This window comes from Pteropus medius, unplaced genomic scaffold, assembly GCF_902729225.1.
Source record: "Pteropus medius unplaced genomic scaffold, Ma_sr-lr_union100, whole genome shotgun sequence".
NCBI classification, from domain to species: domain Eukaryota; kingdom Metazoa; phylum Chordata; class Mammalia; order Chiroptera; family Pteropodidae; genus Pteropus; species Pteropus medius.
The window spans coordinates 2,748,026-2,776,002 of NW_024349225.1; the positions used below are offsets into that span (position 1 = coordinate 2,748,026).

Consider the following 27,977-nt stretch of genomic DNA (forward strand, 5'->3'; position numbering starts at 1 on the left):
TCTGAAAGAACGGTAAAGAATGACACTGGATGAAAAATGCATGGCAAACATAACACCTAGTATCTCCGCCTTAAATTATATATTTGATAAATAAGTAGAAATATATGTGCAGTAGTAAGAGTTTTCGCCAGAGAGCACTCTCCCGCTGGCTGTCTCTGATAGACCACACCCTCCTAACCAGCCGTCCCATTCCGCTTTTTGCAGAAACAGAGGTTCAAAACTGCCTCCAGCCTCAGCAAAAGCACGTGGGCTCCGCCTCCTTTCAACAACAAAAAAGTCTTGTGTCTCCGCGGCCTGCACCGCAAGTGGCGAGAGCTTGATTTTTAAATCCATCCGAAAGGACCAATCAAAAGCAGCAGTCTGAGTGCGCAGAAGCGGATTGGCCCACCGCTGCTTGAAGTGACCAATAGGCTTGGGGGCGAGTTTGGTCGGAACCGGAAGCGGGCGAATCATAAACGGGTGGCGGCCGCGGTCAGTTTGAATTGGAACCCGGGGTCCAAGTCGCGGAGTTTGCGCCGGAACCCGATTCTGAGGGTTTTTTTTTCCTTCCCGGCTGGCAAGGTGAGCATCCTGCTTGGGTCCCGGTTCCGGCGGTGGGCGTGAGGGAGCCGCTGGCTTTCTACCGGAGGATACTGGGTGGGGATGCCGGAGGGTTTGCGCTCCCGGGTCCTGAAGGAGTCGTGAACCGCCCCCTCCCACCTGACCCGAGTGGAGAATCTGGTCCCGGTAAAGCTGGGCTCGCACTAGTTAGTGTCCGGAGACGCTGCTCGGTCATGAACTCGCATTTTCGGGCCTCAGTTTCCAACTCTGTAAGGTAAAATACAGGTATTTCCTAGCAGCCTTCTACGTCCGGCTTCTACGAGTGGCTCCTATTAGAGATGTGGACATCGATCCTTTGCTGCTGCATGGAGGAGCTGCAAGCTTGGGTTTAGATCTGGGCGGCTGTTGTATCTATTAGTCGCGAGAGCATTTCTCCTTCGTCTTGCACCTTCGTTCGTACGCGCCGTGCGCCTCGCTTTGCTATGGTATGAGGACCCAGAAATAAATGACCTGAGTCCTATCCTTGAGCCCGATCTAGAGGAGCAGGCAGAGTTTTCATTCTCAGGCTCAAGCCGGGACACTAGTCGGGGACTCGGGTTTCTTGGTGAGATGGGAGATTCTGATAAAAGGAAAGCTTGAAAACGGGCTTACGGTGCTGGGTTGAGAGAGTCACACAAAAGCTTCCTCGGGCGCTTTACAGGGTTGGGTGATTGGGCATGAAGAGTACCTTCCACATATTTGAGAGAGAGCATTTTCTGGAAAGGGCGATAAACAGTCCAGCGAATCCTCCTTGACTTCCGGAGCTTTCTTCACCATCCCTCCTCCCGCCTCTCCCGCTATGTTTTGCCCCTTTTATCTTACTGCTGAGGCTTGGTGTTTTTTTTTTTGTTTTTGTCCTTTTGCCCCAGTGGCTCCATACATATTATTGTTGGTTGATGTCTTAAAGTCTGCTCTATCTTTCTAAATTGCTCCTTTTTATATTTGGCCGGCTATGGCATCTTGATGTAATGATTTCGGTGACCTGCAGGATTGTTGAGGTTATAGTTGTGTGCCTCTGGGGAACCCCCTCCTACCCTGGGTTGAGCAAACTAGTTTGGGATGGATGGAACAGCCTATTGGGACAGTGTAAATTGTCCTTTGTTGGTGGCGAAGCTTGAGGTGCCCTTCGCAATAGTTTCTGGCCAAATTGGAGTGGAGTTTAAGATGCTGCATTCAAAGAACTGACACCTGGAAACAAAAAAAAAAAAACTGGCAGAAAAGAAACAGCTTTCTAAGGCTTGATATCTAAGTTGTTTTCCAAGACCTTTTCTTCTCTTAATTTTTGAAATTCTTAATACTTTTTACTATTTTAGTTCTGATAAAAAATTTCATTGTAAAGTCGATTGAAGCAAAACACTAAAATGGTTGTAGATTTCATTTAGTAAGAAATGAATTCTTACCCTGTTGCCGAAATAACTGGAAAATAAATGCTTTTTCTTTCACTTAAATACTAAAGGCTAATGATTAAAGAACAATTGCTCTGCTTTTTCTCCCAGCTGATTTAAATTTCCTAAGATGTGGCAGAGAAGGAGATAGGCCACTTTCCTCATGATATCATAGGCCGAAATATAGAAATGAAAGTGTTTTTAAGGACTAACGTAATAATAGCTAACATCTATAGAAAGCTTATCACAACATATTGTTCTAAAGCTTTAGGAAGTTGCCACCATTATTATCCCCATTTTGCAAATGAGGAAGCCAAGGCACAAAGCAGTTGAACAACATGCCCAAGGTCACACATCTTATAGGTGGCTGAGCTGGGATTTGGGTCATCGAGGCTATATACCAGGTTCCTGGTCAAGGTCTGTCTGGAGCATGACTTTGCCACATTTTATGATTCTAGTACTAATATGGCATTCACTCTTTGTTCATTCATGCATTAATTCAACAAATGAAAGCTACCCGGAAGACGAGGGGGTACTTGTGCCGTGAGAGACTATGGCTGGGTTATGGATCTTCCCAGGGAACATTTTCCAGAGGCAGAGGGACCAAAAGCCAGTGGGAATTAACGAGAAGAGAGGAAAGAAGAGCATTTGCAAGATAATTTGCCATACATTTATTTGTTTATAGGGCCTATTTCACCGGAAACCTTATAGTAAAATATTTGTTTTATATAATGAAAACAAACTGAGCAGTAGAAAGCAGGTAGTCATATAAGAAGTCAAAAATGAGAAATAAAAACAGAAAGCAAGGAGATGCCAAACAAGCATATTACGTACTTCACAATCTTCTCCATCTACCTTTCAGAGGATGGAGAAGATAGATGTTATACTTTGCTATCTTTTGAAATATAAAGTTTTCAAACTTGATTCTTAGAGGGTTCTATAGATTCCTTAGTCTGTGAGGCTTTAAGTTTTGTTTTGTTTTTGTTTTTGTTTTTTTTTACTATAGTAAGACCAACATCTGGTTATTCTTTTCAGTTTGTTTACAAATGTTTGAATAATAAAAAAAAGGAGAGCAAAATGAGCTGGGCTTTGGAAGAATGGAAAGAAGGCCTGCCAACAAGAGCTCTTCAGAAGATTCAAGAGCTGGAAGGACAGCTGGACAAACTGAAGAAAGAAAGGCAGCAAAGGCAGTTTCAGCTTGACACTCTGGAGGCTGCATTGCAGAAGCAAAAACAGAAGGTACCATTGAAATGCGGGTATTTAAAACTGCTCATTGTTTGGATTAGTTATTTCATATTGGCCTTTTAAATTTAGAGAAAAATGATTTTGCTATCTTCAGGTGGTAATGACCCAACCTCCTTTTTTTGAGTCATTTTAATTATCTCATTTTCTCCATTCCCTGTCCTCATTTCTGCTTAACCTGCTAACATTTGTGGCTGCTGGGTTCCATTTTAACTTCTGATAGGGACCATGAATTGAGAATTGCTTTTGGATTCCACACCGTCAAGGACTGTGATTCAGAGTCTGGGGGACAGTATTAGAGCACTTTGCAGTACAAATGGCTATCGCTTTTTGAAAGTGGACTTTTCACCTTGATATTTATTCCCAGACTTCATCTCTTTGGGACTCATAAATGGAAACTTAAAACAAATACTTCTTACTTCTACATTAACCAACAAAGTAGTTTTTGCCTGTAGGAGAATTTTACGGTTTCCTACAATAACTGGCTTTAGCAGTCAAACTTGAGAATGAATTGCTAAGGGAGATTTATAGGGCTTATTTTTGTTTTATTAATACTTCAAAGCATATTAAAGCCTCTTTTTCTAGGATGAGCACGTGTAACCGTGACCAAACATAGCATAATACATAACTTTTGTAGAACTTAATCTCTCTATTGGCTTTGAAGTGGAGTCATCTTAAATATATGCATTCCTCAAGGATTGATATCTGCATTATTACAGCCATACCTCAGAAAATTAGATGTCAGTGTTCGATTCATTTTTATAAATAATACTTGGTAAATTTATGGATAAGACACTCTTTCCTTTTGAACTCCCCCCTTTAGGTTGAGAATGAGAAAACTGAAGGTACAAACCTGAAAAGAGAGAACCAAAGCTTGATGGAAATATGTGAAAATCTAGAGAAGGCTAAGCAGAAGATTTCTCATGAACTTCAAGTTAAGGAGTCACAAGTGAATTTCCAAGAAGGACAACTGAATTCAAGCAAAAAACAAATTGAAAAACTGGAACAGGAACTTAAAAGGTAATTAATTTTTGAATGATATTTATATAGATGTCTTTGTATGTATTCATTTATCTTTTCCCTTAATGACGTAATTATACGTTGTGAAATATATATATTTCCAGTGGAATAAATAATCTGAGAAAAATTCCTTTTTTGTATTGTTGCATGGCTCAGTCTTATATAAATTGATTAAATGGTTGCTCACTTATTTATTCATTCAGTATATGTTTATTCATCTGCTTCATGTGCCAGGCACTGTATTGCAGGGTGACACAATAATAAATATCAAAACTATCAATAGTAGTTACTGGAAAGATGGAGGGAAGTTAAAGCATTGCTTATACAGACAGCATATGTTTTCTCTGAGTGGAAAAGCTATTGTAGAGAATGAGAGAGAGAACTAGGGAATTATAAAAGGGCTGGAGCACCGAGGGCTCAGCTGAGGTTGGAGATCAGGAATTTATAGAGGAACCAATCTACAGTTGTCTGATTTTTTTTTTTTTCTTTAGCATTTGGGATGTAAATGCTGAGAAGGTGAACAGGAGAGTTGATTTAGGGTTGTCTTTGGCCACAGTAATGGGATACAAGACAACAGAATGATGGAGGATATCGAGAAGAGAGTGGTGGGAGTCCTGTGCCCACCTGTGCTGGAAAGAGAGGGAAGTCAAGGGCAGTCCTGCTGAGATGTCCATCTGAGAGGGATCTTAATCATTACATAGTCAGTTTGCCAGTTTCAGTACCATATGTGAGCAATAAAAGGTATTCATTACTACTGCTTTTCCATAAAAAAAAAAAAACCCAAACAACTAGAGGCATTATCAAAATAGATTTAGTGGGACCTAAACACTGCTAGATTATGGATATCTTCTTGTTTTAATATTAGAATTTCGTCAAAAGAACAAGGAGCCATAAATGCTAAAGACAAAAAAAACTTTAGCAAATGTTCCATTGTTGAGTTTACAAATGCACACCTAGAAATTAAAAAAAAATTTTTAAATAACTAGATTTATTCAGAAACAGTTGTTAACATCTTGTAAAACCAAAGTACAATGACCAAACCGGAATAAGCATTGATGTGATACTATTAACTACAGACTTTTAGAATTTCACTGGCTTTTCCAGTAGTCGGTTTTTTTTTTTTTTTAGTTCCAGGAATTGATCCAGGATTCTACATTGCATTTAACTGAATCTTTCTTAGTCTCAGAAATCTTTTTCTGATTTTATTTTCTGTCCTCATAGGAAGGTGGCTAGCTATAAGTTGCATGTTAGAATGATAAATTTCTACCTCCTTGAGTTTTTTGTTGTCTGCCATCTCAGACTCCGAGAGAATAGGAATCTTGTCTGTCTTGTTCATCGCTGTATCCTTAGCACCTGGCAGTTGTAGGTCCTCAGATATTTGATGAATGAATGAAAGATAGGCATTCGTTTTGGAAAATAGGTGCTAAGGAAGTAGGAAGGAAGCTCACCTCAGTATGCTGGAATAATTATTTCTTCGAAAAGCACATTTCGGCTGCAAGTTTTAGAAATACTGGTTTTATTAAGTTAGACAGAAACGTTTGCATTTTTAACATTTTAGGAAAAGACGCTTTTGTATAAATTTCTATATTTCATTGCAAAGTGCCAGTTGGTAGCAATACTTGCAGACAGATACACAGTGCTCGGGGTTGTAAATGACATGCAGCAACTGTTAAATGTTAGCATTATCGGGATCATTTTTATCAGTTGTCACCATCATCATGGGTTAGCATACCCCCATAGCACATTTAATTTAAAAATATTCTTATTTATGATATTGTTATAGGTGTTGATAAAAGTTCATAAACTTATATAAACTTTAGACTTTAACAGCTATTAAGAGTAGTTTTCAATAGTATAAAATTAAGAGGGTAAAAACTATAGACTACAAAAACTATTGAATATAGCTTTGAAAATTCTCACTGGTAACTTTCAAGTGCAGGGCGGGAACTTATTTCCTCATCAGCAGCCACTGGTTAGGTTTCAGGAACAGGTTAGGTTGAAGGAATTGAAATGCTGGTCAAAAACTTTTGGATATCGGCAGTCTTGTGTACTTAAACCTAGCAGAAAACAGCTTAATTTTTTTTTTTTTTTTTGGTGGTGGCAGTGGCTTGTGTTTTTCTCCCTAGGAGAATGAAAAACAAATGTTTATAAAAATAATAGGGTATACTTTAATGTAGAAAATGAACTTTTATTATTTTTTTAAATGAAAGGATGGGGAAAAGGGGTGAGAGGTGAATTTAAGAGGGAAAAGAGACCTCAGTTTTGCAAGGTTCATCTCTAGGACGACAAACCTTATTACATGTCTGGCAGTGTAGGGACCCACGCTGTCCAGTATGGTAGATGCTGGCTACACGTGGCCGTTGAGCACTTAAATCGTGGCTTGGTGCAAAATGAGATGTGCTGTAAGTGTACAATGCACACCAAATTCTGAAGATTGAGTAAAAAAGTAAAACGTCTTAATATTTTATTGATTATAAGTTGAAATGATAGTATTTTGAAAATGAGTGAAATAAAATGTTAAGATGAAATTCACTGATTTCTTGTTGCTTTTTTTCGCGTGAACAGAACGTTTCTATTGGACAGTGCTGTTCCCTAGTGTGAGTCCAAATGTGATGTTTCGATTTGCCGAGTAGTCCATTTCAGCTCATCCATTTCCTCTTTCTTCCCAGATTGAATTTGGGGCTGGGAGCAGCTGGGGCGCTCAGGCGCTTTCTTCACTGCTTCTTTCACTCCCTGCTTCGGGGAGGTGAACATCATTGGCCATTCTGATAGGGTGTTCATTTCTCGTGTCAATCTAAAATCGGACTCATTAGAGACTTGTAAGAATTGAATCCTCGTTTAACTTTGGTTGTTTGATTCTGACAGGTCTCCAGAACTTAAATGGTAGGGATATTTTGTACATGTATACAACATGTCGCTTACTTTCCCCATGTCTTTGTAACCGTTTCCAGCTATATCTTTTCTAGGTTTATTGTGTTAACTTGATGTTCATATCTGTGTTTTTAAAATGTCAAAATACATGGTATGTATATCATGTCTGCTTTTATGACTTTTGACATCCAGTTTTGTGATTTGAGCCCATGCTTCAGGGATACCAGTTTTTTCCCTAAGTTTCTAAAGTTCTGGGTTCTTTAATATCCCTGTGTCTTTCTTTGGCTTAGAATACAAAATTTGCTTGGAGTGAATCCCCAGCCTCCCATCTCTTTGTACTATAGTGGGTATTGCAGGTATCTATTATAACCTTTATAACAATTGTAATTATTGGTTTATATCTGTTTCCCTAACTAGAATGAGGTCCTTTGAAGATGGGGGGCTGAGTTTATGTCTGACACATAAGTTAGTTCTTTTTAAAAAGGTCTGTTGGGTAAATGAAATGGTAAGAATTCTTGGTCGGTTTTTTCGTAAGCTTATTACTCTCTAGGAACGTATGGTGTTGGTATTCTGTAGCTTTTGTTCTGATTTGGCATCATCCTCCCGGGCCTTTTTCTGACAGGTGTAAATCTGAACTTGAAAGAAGTCAACAAGCTGCGCAGTCTGCAGATGTCTCTCTGAATCCATGCAATACACCACAAAAAATATTTACAACTCCACTAACGCCAAGTCAGCATTGTAGCGGTAAGGATTTTCCCCTTTATGTGAATAGCCCTTTTATTGAAATTTTAATTCCGCCAAAGGAATTAATTCAGCTTTGAATGCAACATCTAATTTGGGCATTTAAGAAAGTGCATTTACTTGTTTTATACATTTGTATATCTGTTGAACTATGTTGAATCATCAGGTTAAGCCTTTAAACTTCTCACTTTATCCTTCTATGATATGATATGTTTCAAAAATAAATCAACTTCAGAATATTCAAAACACCTATGTTTCCATGTGTTTTGATATTTGAGTAATTTGGTCAACATCTGTTGCCTTAACTAAAATATTCTCTCCCGGTATACCAAGATACATATTTCTAGACTATCTATTGTCATGATTATTACTTTATGAACTCTGTCATTATATCAATGATTGACATAAAACTACATCTCCTTGTCTGTGTTTAGGTTCCAAATACGAAGATCTAAAAGAAAAATATAATAAGGAAGTTGAAGAACGAAAAAGATTAGAGACAGAGGTGAAAGCCTTGCAGGCCAAAGTAAGTTAATTGTGGGCCTTCTAACAGCATGCAGGTGGAGACGTACTGTGAGATAAGATAGAACAGAGTCAGAGAAAAACCTGCCTTACTTGCAGTTGGCACATTGGTGATGATATTTAATTTAAAAATAGGTAAAGAGTGAGTAAATAGAGTGGGGAGTTTATCCCTGAATGTTAAACGTCCACTGAATTCCATGAAAACCGTAGCAACATAATTATTTCCCTGTTGAGATATAATGATAAGAAACATATTTGGAGAGGGTAGAACCAGTCATTCCTGACACTCCAGCTTTGGAGGAAATTGTTTTATATTCCGTTCTTCTGATGGACTGTGGTCCTTGTTACCGAGAACGTGGGGTTTGAGGATCTTTTTATGAAGTGTTTATTTCAGAGGAGAATGTCATCAATGTAATCTCTCTAGTTCTTTTAAATAAGTTGCTGACAACAGTTTTAAAACTCCATTTTGACATGGGTAAATAAGCAGAGAGAGAGGTAGGTAATTTGAGGTCAACAAAATAAATAAAATACATGTTTTGGAAACCCCTGCTTCTAGTTTAGGAACTGACCCTGAAAATACCTGTTATCTACAGAATTGTCCTTTACCATTTTTGGTGTATTTCTACTAAACATAAGAACTTGGAGAGATGGCAAAATTTAGCAAATAGTTTAAAGCTGAATTTATAAGTAGATACCTTTAATATTGAGGATCAAAAGTACCTATTCGAGATTTAACAATTTAAATTCTTTTTGTGCCTTTAATCCTTGTTTTGTGGTCGCCAAAATTTTGATATAGCAAAGGCATATTGCTTATCAAGGTGAATAAAAATTAATAATTCCTGGGTTTGTCCTAGAAACATGTGCTTCATTATCCAGGTCAGTCACTGGTACCAGTCCTGCTTGGCTTTGGTTTCTAGAGTTTGTGGAGAATGTGAGTCTCCATAAACATTAAACCTCCCTGTGGCAAGAAACATACTTACTAAAAAAAAGATATAATGCAGCATCTATAACCATGTCTTTGTCAGAATGGAGGCAGAAAGAACAACAAAAGGATTCAAAGCAGTAGAAAATCCGCAAATGTATATTACATAACATAAAAATACCTTATATGACATTTTTGGGGGGAGTGGTATGGTTCAAAGTGAGATTCTTGAAAGAGCTTTTTAGGTTAATATTTAATTTTGATTCTCTTTCTGTAAAGCTGCAGGAAGAGGTGACCAAAGATGGGCAAAGGAAAATCAAATTCCAGAATTCAAAATGAGAGCAAATACTCCATGTGTGTTTAATGGAGTATTTGAGGGATGCAGAATAAATACTGAGCCCATTTGAAACAGATTGAGCCCCAGTGATAATGGCTTAACCCTTTAATGCTGAGATCCAACCATTAGAAAATCTCGCTAGATATTGGGGCTTCACGGTTCCCTCAACTTGATGAATGGTCTTTCTTGGTACGGAGTAGAAGTGTTAACTTCGTGGCATGGCTTTATGTTCTATTTGAAAATAAGTAGTTTCGAATATTGTGACTTCTAAAGGGCTTTAAAGAGTTTCTGTCTTTGCAGAGAGCAAGCCAGGCTATTCCCCAAAACACCATGAATCACCGGGACATTGCCCGACACCAGGCCTCATCGTCTGTGTTCTCATGGCAACAGGAAAAGACCCCAAGTCGTCTTTCATCTAGTGCTCTGCAAACTCCGATCAGGAGAGATTTCTCTGCATCTCACTTTTCTGGAGAACAAGATGTGACTCCAAGTAGATCAACTTTGAAAGTAGGGAAGAGAGATGCTAATAGCAGTTTCTGTGATAATTCGAGCAATTCTCATCTTTTGGATCAATTAAAAGCCCAGAATCAAGGTGATTTCTTGAGCTAAATTAAGTTTAGATTTTCTTGTGATAATTTCGGAGGTAATTCCTGACATTTTCAGTCCTAGAAAATGCTTATGTGTTTTGTTAGATAGACATCAGCGGTCAGCATTCCAGTCTGGTGATGTGTAATTCTGTCTTTTCGGCGAGAAAAGATATCACAGTTTTGGAATGTACCTTTACTTGTACTAAAAAGCTGGTGCCCTGCAGCCTTCAAAAGGAGGATGAGTGCTGTCAGCATTACAGGTTTATGTAATCATTTAATTTGCCAATGTGCTCGTTTTCCCTTGCAAAGTAATTTTGTTGTATTACCGGAGTCCCTTTTCAGAGTCCTGAGAAAATGCATAAAATCAAATGCATAAAAATCAAAGACAGATTTTCTTTTGGAAAAGTATCTCCAAATTTACCAGCATAAACTGTCAGAGCCAGGAGCATTTCTGTAAAGGTTTGGGAAAACGAAACCTAATTAAAATGACTAAACTTAGACAAATAGAAATCCCTTAGTCAAGAGTTTTAAAATATATTTTGAAGATTTTAATAGGACAGAGCATTTGATTATACCAAAGAAAATAACAATAATTAGATTTGAAAGAGAATTTTTCACAGTGGCTGGTACATGGATATAATATGTATATGTGACGGATATATACATATTACATATATATGAAATATATATAGAGAGAGAGAGATAAAATTTCATCCTTTCGAGTAAAGGCTTTTTATTTTATCCCACTGTTTTCATTTCCTTGGTCAAGAACTAGGGGAAAGTAGCAATTTGGATTTACCAGTATTTCTGTTGGATTCTAACAACACATAAGCTGTTCTATAACAACAACAACAACGACAACAGAAGTAGAATGAGTGGCTTTGACTTGTCTTTCCAGAAGCAGGATAAGTTGGTTACAGCTGACAACCCCCGATGCTTTTCATCTGGCTCCTTTTGTGCTCCGTGGAACAGGCCTGTGTTCTGGCTGGTCTGGGCCAGAGGTGTGGCATATGTGTCTGCAGAACAACTTTGCTCTGCGTTGCCAGGCTGTCCATATGGGAGCAAACCTGTAACCTTGGCTGCCGTACCATACTGCAGCTGACAGCCAAGGGTACCAGGTGGTGCTTTGGAATCTGCTCTGCAAACTATGATAATTTCCAGTGCTATGATATATTGAAAATCACCGTCAGTGTTCGCTGGTGAGAGCTGTCACACTGCCAATGCCGTTGGAACCAATATTGTGTGTATGTGGGGAAAAAAAAATTATTGTTAATTTTGGCAGTATAGGAGATTCACACTGTCTTGATCGTTACTAGAGGTAAAGCTACCCAAGAATATGGGAGGGCAAATTTTTCACTGTTTATCATTTATTTGCAATGATATGGGCACAAAACAAATATTAGTCTGCTGCTGTATAAAACCAAGTGGTAATTTAAATAGGAGTGTTATATATGATGTACTTTTTGCAGCCTCAGTTAGATAATAGTCATGATTTTAGAAACTTATTTTTCCCTGAGTTTCTCTGTGATAAGTTTGTTTCTCCTGCTTTCTGTAGGGTATTCGAATAGAAATAACAATAGAGACTAACCATCGACATTAAGTTCAATTAAAGGAGCTTCTGTGTGTAATGTAAATGGTATATTCTGAATTTAGTTGTAATTTTTTTGTGAAAAATACACTGAAATGTGGGTTTTGTTTGTGATTTAAGACCTAAGGAGCAAGATTAGTGAGTTGGAACTGCGTCTGCAAACACAAGAAAAAGAAATGAAAAGCCAAGTGAATAAATGTCAAGAATTACAGCTCCATCTAGAGAAAGCGAAAGTGGAATTAAATGAAAAAGAGAAAGTTTTGCATAAAAGTAGAGATGAACTAGTGAGGATGACAGCACAGTATGACCAGGCATCAACCAAGGTACTTGACTTTTCGTGAGTTGTTGAAAAATTTCTTTTTTTTTTTTTCTATGCAATTCTTTGGAAAGTACTTTACACTTAAATTTATGAAGGAAATGTTTGTAATGAACCTTATTAATACATCAGGCAGTACTGATGCTGTCAAACTGGTAGGTTCTTTTAGAGTGGGTAGGTCAGGGGTCAGTTCTGGACTGCATGTTTTCCCAGCCCAGTGACAAGTTCACTCTCTCTTCCATCTCAGAGGGTGGGGAAATGTGCTCCGGCCATTTAGTCCTAAGGCTCCAATTAAGGCCAAGCTTCTCAGCCGTCTGTGTGTGTGGGTGATGTTGTTTCTCAAGCTCCAACTTGCCTCTTTTTTCTATTATTCATTCATTGACTCATTTTTGACAAATATTGATTCACTGCCTACTACACACATATCAGGCACTATTCTAGACCTGTGGCTGGAGCAGTGAGGAAACGGGCTTCATCCCCATGGAGCTGTAACAGATAAAGAAGTCACGTAGATAGAATGGTATATGGAGACAAGTGTAGCGGAGAAGGAATTCTCTTCTAGGCTCACCCGTGCTCATTTGCTGTTTCCTGAACATAACCCACATCTGGGCCCAGTGTTTTGCCCCCATCTGCCTTTCTGCTTGGCACACCCTCCTCCTGGCATACTGTCGAAGTGTTCCTCATTCCGTGAGCTTCATCCCTCACCTAATGCAGTGAGATCTTTTCTCCTGGCATCTCCTTAAGACCTTTTCATTGTTATTATGTTATTATGTGTGAGAGCCTTGTAGTTCCCACACTTGGCTAACTCAGCATCACTGAGAACTTTGCAAACTGAATCCTGTTAGAACTAAGGAATTAACCTTTAATAAGCCCTAGATATTTCTAAGGCAGTAGGTAAAAAAAACCACTGTATCTCCTATTAGCTACCTGGAGGCAGACTTTTTCTTCTTTTAAAACTTACTCTTTGTAAGATAATTGTAGAATTATATATAGTTGTATAAAATAATACCTTGTTAATATGGCGAATTACATTGATTGCTTTAAATATTTGAATGAGCTTTGCATCCTTGGAAAAAATCTGATATGGCCATGGTGTATAATTCTTTTTGTATATTTCTGAATTTTATTTGCTAATAATAATTCGTTAAGAATTTGTGTGTCTATATCATGAGGATTATTGGTCAGCTATTTTCTCTTTTTGTAAACTGTCTTTAGTATTTGTATCAGAGGTAATATTAACTTCATAAATGAATTGAAAGTGTTCCTGCCTGTTCAATTTTTGAAGAGATTGTGTAGAATTGGTGTTAGTTCTTCTTTCATTTGGTGGAATTCTCCATGAAGCTATCTGGGCCTGGCGGTTCCTTTTTTGGAAGTTTTAAAATTGCTAATTCAACTCTTAAAATAGTTATATGGCTATTAAAATTATTTCATACAGGATGAGGGGGGATAGTTTGTGTTTTTAGAGGGAATGGTTCATTGCATTTAAATTGTCTATGTAGAGTTGTTTGTAGTATTTCATTATTCTTTTGAAATCTGTAGGTCAGGTGATATCTCTTGTTTGTTTATGATATTTGTCTTTTTTTCTTTGTCAGTCTTACTAGAGGTTTGTCAGTTTTGTTGATCTTTTACTGATCTTTCGTTCATTGATTTTTTAAAAAAAAATTATTTTTCCGTTTTCAGTTTTATTGATTTTTTTGCTTTTATTTCCTTCTGCTTGCTTTGGGTTTATTTTGCTCTTTTTCTAGGTTGTTGAGGTGGTAAGCTTAGATTATCGATTAGAGTGTTTTCTCATATAGTCATTAATGCTATAAGTTTTCATCTCATTACTGCTTTAACTGTTATACGCATTTTGATATATTGTATTTTAATTTTTATACAGTTCAATGTATTTAAAAATTTTTTTCTTGAGACTTCCTCTTTTTAACCCATGGATTATTTAGAAATATCTTGTTTAGTTTATAAGTGTTTTCCTCTTTCTGTTAAGTTTTTTAGTTTGACTCCATTGTGTTTGGAGAACATACTCTATGATTTCAATTTTTTTTTTTTAAATTTGCTGAGGTTTTTTTTTTATAGCCTAGGTTATGGTCTATCTTGAAATAAGTTTCATGGGCACGTGAAAAATAAATGTATTGGTCGGAGTGTTCTAAAACTGTCATTAGTTCCTATTGGTTGATGGTGTTGAATTCTTCTATATCCTTCCTGATTTCCTGTCTAGTAGTTTTGATGATTGAGAGAGGGATGTTGAAAGTCTCTCATAATTGTCTATTTCTTCTTTCAGTTCTATCAGTTTCGCTTCATATATTTCATAGGTCTGTTTTTTGGTTCATGCATATTTAGGTTTTCTATGTCTTCTTTGTAGATTTACCCTTATTATATGATATGGCTGTGTCACTGGTAATTTTCTTTACTCTGAGGTCTACTTTATCTGATAGTAATAGAGCCACTCAAGCTTTCTTTTGATTAATGTTTGTATGATGTATTTCTTTTCGTCTTTTTACTTTCAGGCTATCTTATATTTAAATGAGTTTCATGTGGACAGCAGATAATTGGGTATATTTTTAAATTCACTCTTCCACTACCATCTTAACTAGCCTATTTAGATCATTTACATTTAATGTAATCATTAATAGGTCAGGGCTTAAGTTTGCCATTTTAATTTTTGTTTTCTATTTCTGTTTTTTATTTGTTTTCTTTTTTCCTGACTTCCTGTGGGTTGCTTGAACATTTTATATAATTCTATTTTGATTTATAGTGCTTTTGAGTATATCTTTGTAGAACTTTTATAGTGATCTAGGTCTTACATTATATACACACACACACACACACATACATACATATACACACACACACACATAGAATTTATGGCAGTCTATTGGTGTCATTTTACCAGCTGTAAGGAATTATAGAAAATTTACTTCTTTTCATCCTTTTATCTTCCTTTATTTATAATATAATTTTAAGTTTTCCTTACAGTTAGAACCACATCAGACAGTGTTAGAATTTTTGCATCAACCATCAAAACATAGTTAAGAAAACTGAAGAAGAGAAGGAAACACCAGTGTTGTTGCTTATCTTCCTCTTCCTTCCTGATTCTTTCAGGTTTCCTTCTTTCATCTTTTCCTTTTTGTTTCGAGAAAGGAAGTTTCCTTTAACTATTCTTTTAGGGTTGGTCGACTGGCCACTAGTTCTCCTTAGTTTTTCTTTCTCTGAGAATGTCTTGATTTCCTCTTCCACCCTGGGAGATACTTGTTCAGGGTATAAAGATGCTGGGTTGACAGTTCTTTTCTCTCAACACCATCGTGTTTTCCCCTTGGGTCCTGAAGTCCCCAGCCAATCAGTCTTCTCTCCTTTCAGAGCTTTCTTATGTCTGTTTTAATGTAATGTTCAGGGTTTTTAATTGTTCTTGACAGGGAGAATAGGGAAGTGGACATCCGTCCCGTCTTCCTGGAAGTGGAAGTCCAGGTTCACTTTTAGATATTGTCGTAATGCAGTACTTTGCAGAGAGAAGTTCTTGATAAATATTGATTAGATGTATGAGGGTGCAGTAGAGGGAGAGTCAATGGGACAGTGACCTACCTTGATCCATGTATTTATTCTTTGTGCAGTCTGAGTTTGTAAATTGGTTTTCTAAGTTAGAAAGATTTGGGTCCTGGCTCTGCCACATCTCAATTGTGTTGCTTTTGGAGCTATTTAATTTCTGAGCCTCAGTTGCCTTATTGATAAAATGGTGTTAATAATACCTGTGTCATAGGATCATTGTAAAGATTAAGATAATTTCTGTAAAGGTTTTAATATAGTGCTTGGCACATGGTGAACTTATAATAATATTAGTTATTATTACATCAAGTTCCTTGTCAATTAAACTCATTGCATTTCTTCCAGGTCAGGCCTCTCTATATATAAGAATTATCCTTTCATATTTTGTCTTGTTGGTTTGGTGTGACAAAATCACTGAATCCTTTTTCTAGCTAACATCTTTGATGAGCTCTCATCTTACCAGATCATGAATTAAAATATTTGACCAGGGCGGTGCTGAGAACACAGCTCTGTCTTTCTACTAAAATTATCCCTCCAGGTTCTTAAGGCTTATTTGTTCAATGCTTCCTGGATTCCAAGTTTCTGTTGAGCTACAAATCCACCTTAACTGAAAATTCAGTCTACCTTTCTTTGTCTTGCCTCTAAGGACAAATAGGACCTTGTCACATATGTCGCTGAAATCATATTATGCTTGTTTTATACTCTTCCTTGATCTGCTCTTAGAATTACCTATTAAATAAAATGGCCTTATTTAATCAAAACCAATACCACATTCCTTAGTGAACATATGCTGTTTCTAGTATGATTCTTCTCCAAGGATTTATAAACCGAGTGGGATACAAAGTTGTTGAACCCAGGTGGAAACTGTGTTGGGCCGGCAGCACACCTGGAGTTCAGCGCCCAACCTTTTACAGATGAAAAACTCACCAGAGCACTGAGTGCCAGCGTCATATGCTACTATTTTCAAGAACTTGAGCTCTGGACACTATTTTAGAATATTATGGAACACTCATGACACCTAGTGGTCAGCTGCTCGTACATGAACTGTACATCAGTATCAGAATGGCATTAAAAATTTTAAATAAATACCCTCTGAAAGCTCTTTTTTAACCTATGCTTTCTAGTAAAAAAAAAATTTGATTCTGAAATCCTTGAATGGAATGTGTTGCAGTTTTAAGGAAGACCAGCAGAGGGCGCCAAGGGTTCATTCATTTACCTTGCCATTTGTGGTTTTTTTCCCCCTGAGAATGGTCAACCATTAAAATTTTGGGCTATCATTTGGGCAGTGACTTTTATCTGAGTTGTTTACTGCTGTATACCCAGTGCCCAGCACAGTGCTTGACATATAGTAGGCTCTTGATAAATATTTGTTGAATTCAGTTATATTATTATTATAATTTCTATATTACTTTTCCTTGAGGATTTAAAAATTCAACAACAATAAGGATAATGACTGAGCCATCTTAATATCCAAGGCAGTGGGTTAATTTGAAGCACTGGCTCAATATTTTACATTCTGAATTTGGTATTTTTAAAATTCTGATATTTGTGAAGTCATTTAGTCATTAATGACCAGCTTTGTTCTTCTCATCTTTGGTTAGTTAATAGTTGTCTGGTCTCCTGGCCACACATCACAGTGTTTTCTTTCCTCCGAATTCTCCATTAAATTTCTTATGCTTCTAAATGAAACTATAATGAGTGTCAGAGACACATATCAGTAGAGAGATTTGCCACATTGGGGCACGTTTCATCAGAACCAGGGAGTGTTCTCCCCCACCCATGTGAAGCGTCATTATTCTTCCTGGAACTTCGAGTTGTTTTGTAGGGCAGTCTAAGGGTGCGAACACCATGGAGAGGACAGAGCAACTGGTTTCATTTCAACACTTGAAGATTTAAGACCAATTTGTTCCAACTTAATTGTAGAAGAGCATCCTAAATTTTGATTTAGTTCATGTTTAAAAAAAAGTTTTTAAAGATGTAATTGGCTTTGTAAAAAGGCAAGAGAATGTTCTTTGTGTGGCTTATGGCAGTTTGGTGAAAAGCCAGATTCGATATTCTCTGGAGTGCTGTGAACCTCCAGAGATTTAAAATGGCATAGTGGGAGCATTGTGGGGGAAAAAAGCGTTTTAATATTTACAATTTCCCGCAAAATCTATTGTGCTTGAAACATACTACCATCTGAGAGTAATGAGAACTCCCTCATTATTTCACAGGCTCCAAATTACATAGGTGAACGTCCCTGCATTTTAACCTCATATCAGTGCAACAGAGTGTTTGATGAATCTTTATTCGGACACTCTGATTTCTTTTTTCATAGTGCAAATTATGGAGTATTTATTTAAATAGTCCAATATCCTTGCTAATCTTTCCCTTATATAAATTTTCTGTGTGCTAAAATAATAATGGTTTTGGTCTATGGCTTATTGTTTTAAACCCAAGTCTTTATGAAAAAGTAAAAATGTCAAAACAACAATAGTAAACTTGAACCAGAACTTGGAATTTTTCTAAAAATTCAAAATATTGTTTCTTTCCTCGAATAATCCTGTTTTGTACTGAACATTTTTATTTGTCCTTAGTGCACTGCATTGGAACAAAAACTGAAAAAGTTGACTGAAGATTTGAGTTGTCAGCGACAAAACGCAGAAAGTGCCAAGTGTTCTCTGGAACAGAAAGCCAAGGAGAAAGAAAAGGCGTTTCAGGAGGTAAGGCGAATGGATTCAGGAGGCGTTGGTGCGCAAGGCTTTGTGGGCACGTCACGGTGACATCGTTTGGGATGCTCTCTGAGGAGAGGTGCTCAGTGAGGAAGGCAAAGGTCGATGCCTTTTTCGTCACACTTTTCCATCTTTCAGTTTTTAATTGGAGATAGTACTTAATAGTCAGAATGTTCTTTTTTATTCCTATTTTCTGATTTGTTTGGGATTTGGTACCGAGTAGGAAAGGATCATATCCTTTCTTTCGAACGCTCTGTCGTGAAGGAATTTATATTACATTCTCTGGCTGTTTTCGGAGCCTGTAGGTGGACATGGACATCAGAGCTGTAGTTGACGTGATGGGGAAAGAGGTTGGCAGACAAGTCAGGGCCGAGGATGCCCTTCCGGAGGTACAGCGGCCTGTGTCTGGCGAGCGAGCCTGAAAGTGTCGTAGGGACTGAGGGGCCACGGTCTTCCAGTGAGACCGACTTCCAGTAAGATGTCGATCGGTGTCCTTATGCGGTTATTAGAGTTAATCGGTGGCACGGCACATACATTTTTCTCATTCTCAATTTTAAGTGGTATGTGTGGTATTTGAAATTTTAAGCCCCGTTTTTTGAGTATGTTTGATTTCTCAGCTGGATCGTGACAGTCACAGCTCAGCTCTCCTCTTTTGCCCCCAGATACTTCAAAATAGAAAAGATCGATAGAAGAGTGGGGATGAGGGAAGCAGGCTAGCGTCCACCTGGCCAACTGGTGGACCTCCTCGCTGGCCCTTGGAGCCCTGGATTCGATTACTGGGACCAGTGCTGAGGCTGGCGATGCTCCTCATTAAGTGGGGGGCCTGTTTGGCCCCCTGTCGTCTCCTGCGCCATCAGCCCAGCGTGTCCTGTGGGATGTTCGCATCTCACCTGGAATCTGCCTGTTAACCATCGTCCGTCTGACGCGTGTCTTTGCTTTTCAGGAGCTGTCCCGTCAACAGCGCTCCTTCCAGGCGCTGGACCAAGAGTACACACAGATGAAAGCCAAGCTCACGCAGGAGTTACAGCAAGCCAAGAACACGCACAACGTCCTGCAGGCTGAGCTGGATAAAGTAGGGCTCTAACTCCTTCTCTCTCCTAACTAATCCCCCGTTTTCCGTATACGTGTTACTTCTAGACCACAGCTGACAGGATGCTTTTAAGGAGAAAATGCTCTATCTTCACTTTCCTTACTTGTCAAAGAAGAAAGCAAACTGAACCTTTCTGGGTTTGGGTTCTCATTCAGAGAAAGGAGGATGAGTTAGGTTCTCAGATCTGAAGGTCTCTGTCGTTCTCTGATATTCTGGTGGTTCTTGGTCATGTCACTGGGTGGAAGTTTATACCCCTAAATTGTCAAAGCATAGAAAATTATAATCAATTTACTTAACACTCCAAAAATGATCTTATCTAGTTTTATGGCTTTACATACCAACTATGTGATAATGACTCCCATATTTGTACCTCCAGCCCGGGCTCCTGTTCTGAACTTGAGACTTCAAGTATGTGTACCTGGTATTTCCACTCACATGTCTAACAGGCATCTCACACTTCGCATGTTAACAACAGAACTCCAGCTGTTTTTTTCAGACTCGCTCCTCCCTTAGTCTTTCTCCTCTCAGTAAAGAAGAGTTCTGTTCTTCACATCGCTCACATGGCCAAAACTTTGCCAACTCGACTTTTGTTTACACACACGCGCATGTGCGTCTATTTGTGTATATGATGTGTGCACGTGCATATTTATGTGCATGTGTGTATATGTGTTTGCGCATTATGTGTATAGTGTATGCAAACTTGTTTGTGTTAAAACACAACATCTATATAGACTAAATGTTCGACAATGAATTATCAGCATGCTCTTAATTATTATCTGTGTCAGAAGATAGAAATGTTGGCGGCCACCCTGGAAACCCTTCACGGGCTACGCGCCTCCCTGCTGAGAGTAAACCTACCTGGCTTTTATGTCCGTCTGTATTTTATATTCAGTACAACTTCTTTCACCATCTCCAGTGCCGTGTCTGGTCTAAGACATCGCCGTCCTACCCGGGTTGCTGTGCCAGCCGCGCCACTGGCCTCCCTGGTCTGCACTTTCTTCCTCAGTCTTTGAACCAGCAGCCGGGGCTGAGATCTTGCGGCGTGTACGTCCGATCACGGCACTCAGTGCTCTGCTCAAAACGCGGCAGTCACTCCCCGTCTCTCTCGGAGCAAGAGTCTCAGCCAAAATAGATGGCATCGGTTCTTCTAGCTCATGATTTTTCTTATTAACAAAGAATCAGTGATTATGTAAAAAGAACAGAAAACTGAAACTCGGCCTTATTTTCTCTTCGTAGGTCACATCAGTGAAGTACCAGCTAGAAAAAAAATGGGAAGAGTTTAAGCAAAAGTTCTGCAGAACCGAACAGGCGCTGCAGGCGAGTCAGACCAAGGAGGAGGAGCTGAGGAGAAGTAGTGAGGTGAGGAGCAGAGTTGAGTAATTATCAGCGTCTCTTCAGGATGAAGTAGGAGGGCGAAAGAATCTCAACGCTGTTTTCAGTAGCTCATCACGATCGTACGTAACTTTCTCTCTTACCTGCCAGAAGAGAATGGCAAAGTATTTTTATAAAACCTGCGGCATAGGACATGGTCTTTTCTTTTTTCGCTTTCTATTCTGGTATAATCACTAACATCCATGTAGCAATTACAGGAAAACACAACCTGTGTTAAGAACACATACTACTCTTTTAGAAAAAGGTTGTTTTAGACCCTCTGGGAAGTGGAAGAATGGAAGAAAACAAGGAATTTTCTAAAATGGGAAGAAACGAAATCGGTGATGGGAGGTATAATTTAAGTCCCTTTTCCGAGGGTTGGCTTTCGAGTCATCCGATATTAAAAACTTTGTGGCAAGTCGTACATTTAAATGAACAGAAGTAATGACAGATGAAGAGTTTCTAAATTTCAAATCCTTATAAAAACACCAAGTATTTGTAAATCATATTATTCTGGCTTCAAAAGTCAGCACTAGCCTTAGCGGTGAGCATCTGCGAATATGGTCGACAGTGTCTTTGTAGTTCGTGTTTTTTATACAGGATGGTGGCTGAGGCGTCCCCAGTTGTGTGCGTACAAGGAGTAGCCTGATCTTGCTTCTACTGATGGGATTTTCATACTTAAATTTAGCTTCTCTCTGAATTTATTTAGTGTCTTGGAGTTTATTTTAAAACGGCTTAATTAAGAACCATTTAGGGATGCTTAATAGACTGAAACAATTTGAATAGAACCATAAATCAGCGTTGTAATTTTATGAAGAAGCACGGCAGAGTAGTAGTCTCTTCTCTATCAAATGTCCCAGGAAAAGAAAATTTTCCACTTATTATAAAAATATTTTGCAGTCACTTTTTATATCGTAAAGATTCTTTTTAACACAAAATTCTCTGTGAAGAACAGTTATTTATGCAGGTAAGGAAAGTATAAATGTATTTACTACCTTGGCTTTGAAGAACATAGCGTGATTGTAAAATCAGAACATCTGTCAGGAAACAAACAAGTGAGTGACTGTTAACGCAGCTGGCCCCAGAGGGGTGATGTTCCTGGGGACAGGAGGCCACTGCTCCAGCAACCCGAGTGGAAGAAAACTTCCTATCAGATTATGGTTTCATCAACGAACAGTTTTCAAATGGAAGTGTTTTGTTTCAGCAAAACAAATGTTTGCCTTTTGGCCAGTGGAGACCAACCAACAGATGCTTCTGCTAACATTTCCACAGGCAGACTGGCACCGAACTCTTCCCTCTGTGAGCTTCCCTTTCAGCCAGGAACTCTCCCGCAAATCCACTGGCGGCCTGGTGGAAGCATTTTGTAGAAGCAATCGTCTGGTTAAGAGGGTTCAAACACTTTTAAAACTGCCTGCCTGGCCAGGGCGCAGTAGCGGGCTGAACGTCTTGCAGGTGTTGCTGAAGACTTGGGCGTCCCTTGCATGGTCTGGGTCGGCGGCCGTGGAGCTGTCCATGGTGGACGTGCGCCTGTTCTAAGTTAAATGCCTACCACGTTGCGCTTATAGTCCATCGATTTCTGTTTCCAGTGAGGGCAGTCGTGTGGAAGCGCCTAGCACAGGGCCAGAGAATTCACTGAGTGTCTTTTTTTACTTTGTGAGTATGTGTCTTCTTTTGAGGCTGATGTCAAGGATTCAGTGTGTTTAGCTAGCTGCCTTTTGCGTTTCGAATTGGGATTGGCATCAGAAAAGTGATCGACCCCGTCAGTGCGGTGGTATAACTTAACGATACAACGTCGGTGGCTTCAGAGGGAGCGAGATCTGAAGTTGCCGCCTGTGTGCTGTGTGACCTTGGGACAATGACTTATCCTTTCTGAGTCTGACTTTCCTCACCTGCATATAGTAGAGACTAATAATATCCCTCCCTTTTCAAAGCTGTATTAATGATTAAATATTGCATGTAAAGTGCTTAGGCCACTGCCTGGCACATAAGGGCTGAATAAATTATTACGGTCCTCCTGCTCATTGCTTTGATCTTCACAACTGTTATGACCTGTTTGCTGTCACTCACAGGCAGACAATGATGACCAGAGAACACAGCATTTGAGTTTTTTCACATTTAAAATCTTGCCTGTTCCATTCTTTCACTCTGGGTATCTTTCCTTATCTAATTATAAGTAAGGACAAACAAGCTTAGCACGCTGATAGATTTTGGATGCTGAAATAATGTGACAGTTGTACTGAATTTTCCTTGTTAGTGTTTAGCAAACTAATATGCCATGCACTATGAGAAACTATCAGTATTGGAAACATGATTTAATGGCCCAACCAAGGGTAAAGTTAACATTTAGCATCAAACTGAATGGAGGTTTTTTAGATAAACTGCTCATCCAACATCCAGTGCCAGCCCCACAGTATTGAGGCTGGGCCATAATATACCACCATTTGACAGCCAAGATGAGGGAACACTTGCTCGGGGGCCTTCCTGAGCGTGGGGATCTGTGTTAATACCGAGTCCTCTAAGGAGCCTGTTCTGGCAGGCAAGAATGATGAGGTAGAGGGGGAAAAACACATCTTTGCATCCATCCGTTGTTCACAGTATAGACTTCTCCCCAGTACAGCCATATGAAGCCTCATTTGTGGGTGGGATCATGAAATACCACACAGGAACTGAAATTTGCTTGGTCTTGGCCCTGGGCGCTGATGCCTCCCTTGCTGCCCCGAAACCGAAGTCGATCTGAGTGGAAAAGCTCGCTCAGCTCTAATGCTGCCTTGTGGCTATAGGGATTTTTGTCACGTTTTTCCAGACTAGTGCCCAATTTTGCAAATCATATGAGGATGCAAAAGATGCCTAGGAGAATGTATCCTTGTATGCTTAACTCATTGTTGATAATGAGCTACCCAATCAAGTCTTAAGTGGCTATAGCCTCACAGAAAACTAATTGCTGATGGATGGCAGCCTACAGCTCCATTTTCAGATGTTCATTTTCTAAATCCTGGCCTTTTAAAATTCTTGGGTTGGTCATAGCCGTAGCTGAAGCCTGCTGGGTCCCAGGATTGGAACATTTCTTCGTTAGAAACAAATATTTACGGAGCTAATGCCAGAATAGAGATAGACATTTTAATCTTTCCATTTAACTCACTGTTCATTTAAATGTCTTCATTTATGGACGGAGGTGGATGGAGACCAACAGACACACAAACATAAGTTTTCCCCTCTCCGGGATGCACCCAGCTTTGCACCTGGTGTCTTCCCATATTTCTTGTCCCTCCTCCAGTTGTAGATGTCATTTGATTTTTTTTTTTTTTTTTTAAGGGTAAGAAAAATATTTTACAAGTTGCAAAATGAGAATGCTAAGTCAACCCAGGTGGTCAAACTCCAGTTACTCTCTTCTGTTGAACTCATTTGGCTGACCTTAGCACCGATCACGCAGATCTGGCCGCTGTTTAATTTGGGGAAGGAATGCTAATAATGCCCCATTACCCTTGCTAAAGTGCTTTAAGGTATTTTTCCTTTCACATCTGTGATCTCATGCGATGGTGATTATCCTGAGCTTGAAGAGCAAACAAGCGACGATAGCGTTACAATGTCGACAGTTAATGGTACTAGTTTGCGTCAATAACATCGTTGCATCTTAATGACCATTCTTTGCAGATTTTAGCACTGAGCGGTGTGAACGGAGCCTCTCAGTCCTGAGATCGGTTGGAGCGGCCCTTTAGTCGAGCTCATAGAAGGGAGAGGCAGGATCGGGACAAAGGAGACAGGAACATAACTACAACAGGCTCTGTCTTATTTTGATGATGAAATGAACATCTATACACGAACACAGCATCTGCCAGCAAGTTTTCAAGTGCTTTCTACTAGCCAGATTCTCTCTCTCCTTGTATTTGGCTTTGCTACCTCGGTGCCCATCTGCTGGTGGTAACCAGACTGGTAATTGAAGGCAGGCTTCCAGCACAACGATGCCAGCGCCATCTGTTTTCGAACGGTGCAGTAGGATTTTAGAGGATGGCTCTTAATTGTTTCTTTAAGATTCTAAAATTTCCCCTACTCTCAGAGGGGTATTTTTTAAGTGCGGTTTTTAAAAAGTTAGCCTTATGAATTTTTTCTTCCCTGAGATGCTGAGTTCTATCATTTTGTAATGGTATATGTCAATTCCCCGTAGTCCAGACGGTGGTGTATGTATAGGCTGAGGTACTTATAAAATCATTTAAAGTCGAAAAACAGGTTGAGGAAACAGAGGATTTGTAATATTTATTGTGTGAGTCTTACGTGGTTAATCATCAATAGTGTTTTTATTTGGCATACAAATATTGCTTGGTTTTAAGAGTCAGGAAAACATGCAGGTCTCCCTAGATAATGCAGTGGGGCTGCACAGGCGTCTCTGCTGCTTTACGTGCACTTCGATGCATGGCTCCTTCATTTAATCGGGTGCCCAAAGCTCAGATTCTCCCATCCAGAATGGATTCTTCCTTCCATGCTCCAGCCCTCCGATTGCCCATAGAGCACTCAGCTCTCTCAGTGGTTAGCCGCATCCTGATGTGTATTATGAGATCAGTATCACATCTTACCCCACTGCCGTACCCGTCCTGCGGACAGAAATTCTGTCTTACATTTACCTCTTTTATAATGCCCATTCCAGGGCATTATAATTCCAGCATCTTGTCCATTGTAGATTTTCTGGATAAACATTTATTGAAGGTAATTTTACTCATCGAGACATCCCCATAACAGTGAACCTTAAGGTGGATTTGCAGTGAAAAGCAACAATTTGTCACGTGGGTTTTTTGGTTCCTTAGCACTCCAAGTATTTGCAAAGACGTATCTGATCATTCAGGTGTGATCAGAACTTGGAACTTGTGTCAGTAGGATTTTCTTTAAGAGCTAACTCTTGGAACAAACTTAGGGACAACCGGAAAGTTCAAAGGAATATATTTCTTGAAAGAAAAGATTATCTTTAGATTTGGGGTTTTTGTTTTTTTAACTAGTATTCATAAAATTGTTTGGTTTAAGTAAGAATGTCTCATTTCATTAAGTACGCAAAGGGAAAGTGATTCCTGCCTTAGTGAGGCACACAAACGATCCCATTCGGGGCCCTTAATAAGGCAGAAGTCATAATTTTCTTGAGCATCTGTTTTGATTATAACCAAGTAAATGTGTGCTTCAGGAAATGAAGAAGGAAAACGGCTTCCTTAAGAGTCAGTCTGAGCAAAGTGCCAGAGAAGTGTGCCACCTGCAGGAGGAACTGAAGAAGACCAAACAGTGTTTGAGTCAGAGCCAGAATTCTGTAGAAGAAATGAGGGGTAAGTAAACTTAGTGTTTTTTAGAGTTTTAGAGTTATTTATTTCCATTAAGCTAATGTTTCCGTGAGGGAGGATGGATGGCATTAGAAACGTCTTTGAATTTTTTTTCCGTATGTTCTCCCAGAAAGATGTCTGTAATCGACATGGAGAAGGTTTTCCTTCTTCTACTTTTTAGTTTCCAGAATGATATTTGGACATTTTTTTTTTTTATTGGAACACACTGAGTCCCCAAATACCCAGTTTTCAGCACTTTGAAACCAGAAGGGTAAATATTTTTCACAATTTACAAAAGTAAATTGTCAGTGCTCTCTCTCGCCCCAGAGTGCTATTCTTTGTATCTCAAGTGCGTTTTTTAGTTATATCCAGACCGCTCATCTCCTCACTCATTCCCGTTTCTCTTCTAATGGAAGTCCCCAGGTTGAATGCATGTTGTCCCATCCCTTAATGACCATTATCTTTTGATGACTTACTTGACGAAATGATTTTATTCCGTACTTTAATGCCACAGAATTATGTTATAGACACCAAATCGAATACACCATTAGTTTCACGTTCGTTCGCGTGTACCAGATGTCTTTCACGTACATTGATTTTCTTACCTGGGGTATTTGCACATCTAGGATTTCTTTTTACCTGACCTGTGGATTGTGTATCACACTTGTCTGGGACTATTTTTGAATTCCAATCTTCCCCCAGACAGCTTTCAGTTTTCCCATAACAGTAGGTAGGAATGTCAATCTTTCTTGAAAGAAAACCGTAGGAAAAGGGAAGGTTTGAGCGTTTTTCAGTGCTGGTCACAAGTATCATTGTTTTAGGTCCTCCTCATACACAGAGGTGATTGATAGTCCTTGTGGCCCACTGAGAGCCCTCACTCAGTGAGTAGACTGAGGTTAACGGGGCAAACATAGGAGCTGTTTTCCACTTACCGTAACACCTGCATTTAGAATACATGCTACTTTTATCATCTGCTGTTGAGGTTCTCAACTTTTATTCTCCCTCAACACGTGAGGAATACGAAGCTTTCCCATCACTGTTGAATGAAAGCGTTGAGATTATTCTCAACTAGGTGGAACCAGTGGGTAGAGGTGAGTTATTGGGCAGAAAACAAGGTGATAATGGAGTTTGAAAAAGCTTCCAGATGCTTCTCACATTCAGTGACACCGCCCTTACTGTAAGGGACAGGAATGAGGGTGATATTGTTCCTTAGTTATACTCTTGTGCAAGCTCTTTTACTCTTTCGTACTTACGCCTAATCCTACGGGTTTTTGACTAAAATGGTGGAGTAGTTACTTACTTTTCTGGAAAATCAGAATCATTCCACAGTGAAAAGGGGTATTTCCATTTCATGGCTGCTTTTGTCACAGTTTTCTCTCTTTGAATAAGTATTTGAAAAGAGATAAAAAAAAAAAGACAGGCATGCCTCAGAGAGATTGTGTTCAGTTCCAGACCACCGCAATAAAGTGAGTCGTAAGCTTTCTGCTGGCGGAGGGGCTTGCCTTCAATTTAAAAAATGAAATGCAGCACCTGTGAAGCGCAATAAAGCGAAGCATGATAAACGAGGTGTGCCTGCACCCACATACATAAACACATACCAGGAAAAAGAGGAAAAGAAAGTTTCAGGTGCTTAGGAAAACAATCTCTTGGTAGTTTATACAACACTTTATTAAGCTGCTTAGAAAGAAGATGAATACACGTAATACCATCTTTAAAAAGACCATTATTTCTCATGTCTTTATGTTAACTGAGGTAATTGCCAGGTGGTCTACTTTGCAGGAGGTACGCAAGCATTAATGTCAATTTTTACAGGGCTCCTGAAGCCGTTAGTTTCTTTGGATTTTTTTTTTTTTTTTTTTTTTTT

General features: G+C 39.1%; 1 protein-coding gene across 3 annotated transcripts in view; it reads left to right on the forward strand.

Moving 5' to 3' along the window:
* The first annotated feature begins 405 nt into the window (after positions 1 to 405).
* CENPF (centromere protein F) overlaps positions 406 to 27,977 on the forward strand; it is a 50,673-nt gene continuing 23,101 nt past the window's right edge. The window contains exons 1-11 of one of the 3 annotated variants that reach the window (XM_039881208.1): positions 406 to 561; positions 3,000 to 3,203; positions 4,030 to 4,226; positions 7,720 to 7,841; positions 8,273 to 8,364; positions 9,920 to 10,211; positions 11,915 to 12,117; positions 18,224 to 18,349; positions 19,302 to 19,430; positions 20,685 to 20,807; positions 25,984 to 26,119. In XM_039881208.1, coding sequence (XP_039737142.1) covers positions 3,042 to 3,203; positions 4,030 to 4,226; positions 7,720 to 7,841; positions 8,273 to 8,364; positions 9,920 to 10,211; positions 11,915 to 12,117; positions 18,224 to 18,349; positions 19,302 to 19,430; positions 20,685 to 20,807; positions 25,984 to 26,119 — 1,582 coding nt within the window. In that variant the 5' untranslated portion in view covers positions 406 to 561; positions 3,000 to 3,041. Of the gene's footprint in view, positions 562 to 603; positions 815 to 2,999; positions 3,204 to 4,029; positions 4,227 to 7,719; positions 7,842 to 8,272; positions 8,365 to 9,919; positions 10,212 to 11,914; positions 12,118 to 18,223; positions 18,350 to 19,301; positions 19,431 to 20,684; positions 20,808 to 25,983; positions 26,120 to 27,977 lie in introns of those variants that run through there. The other 2 variants (XM_039881206.1, XM_039881207.1) reach the window with 2 other exon arrangements.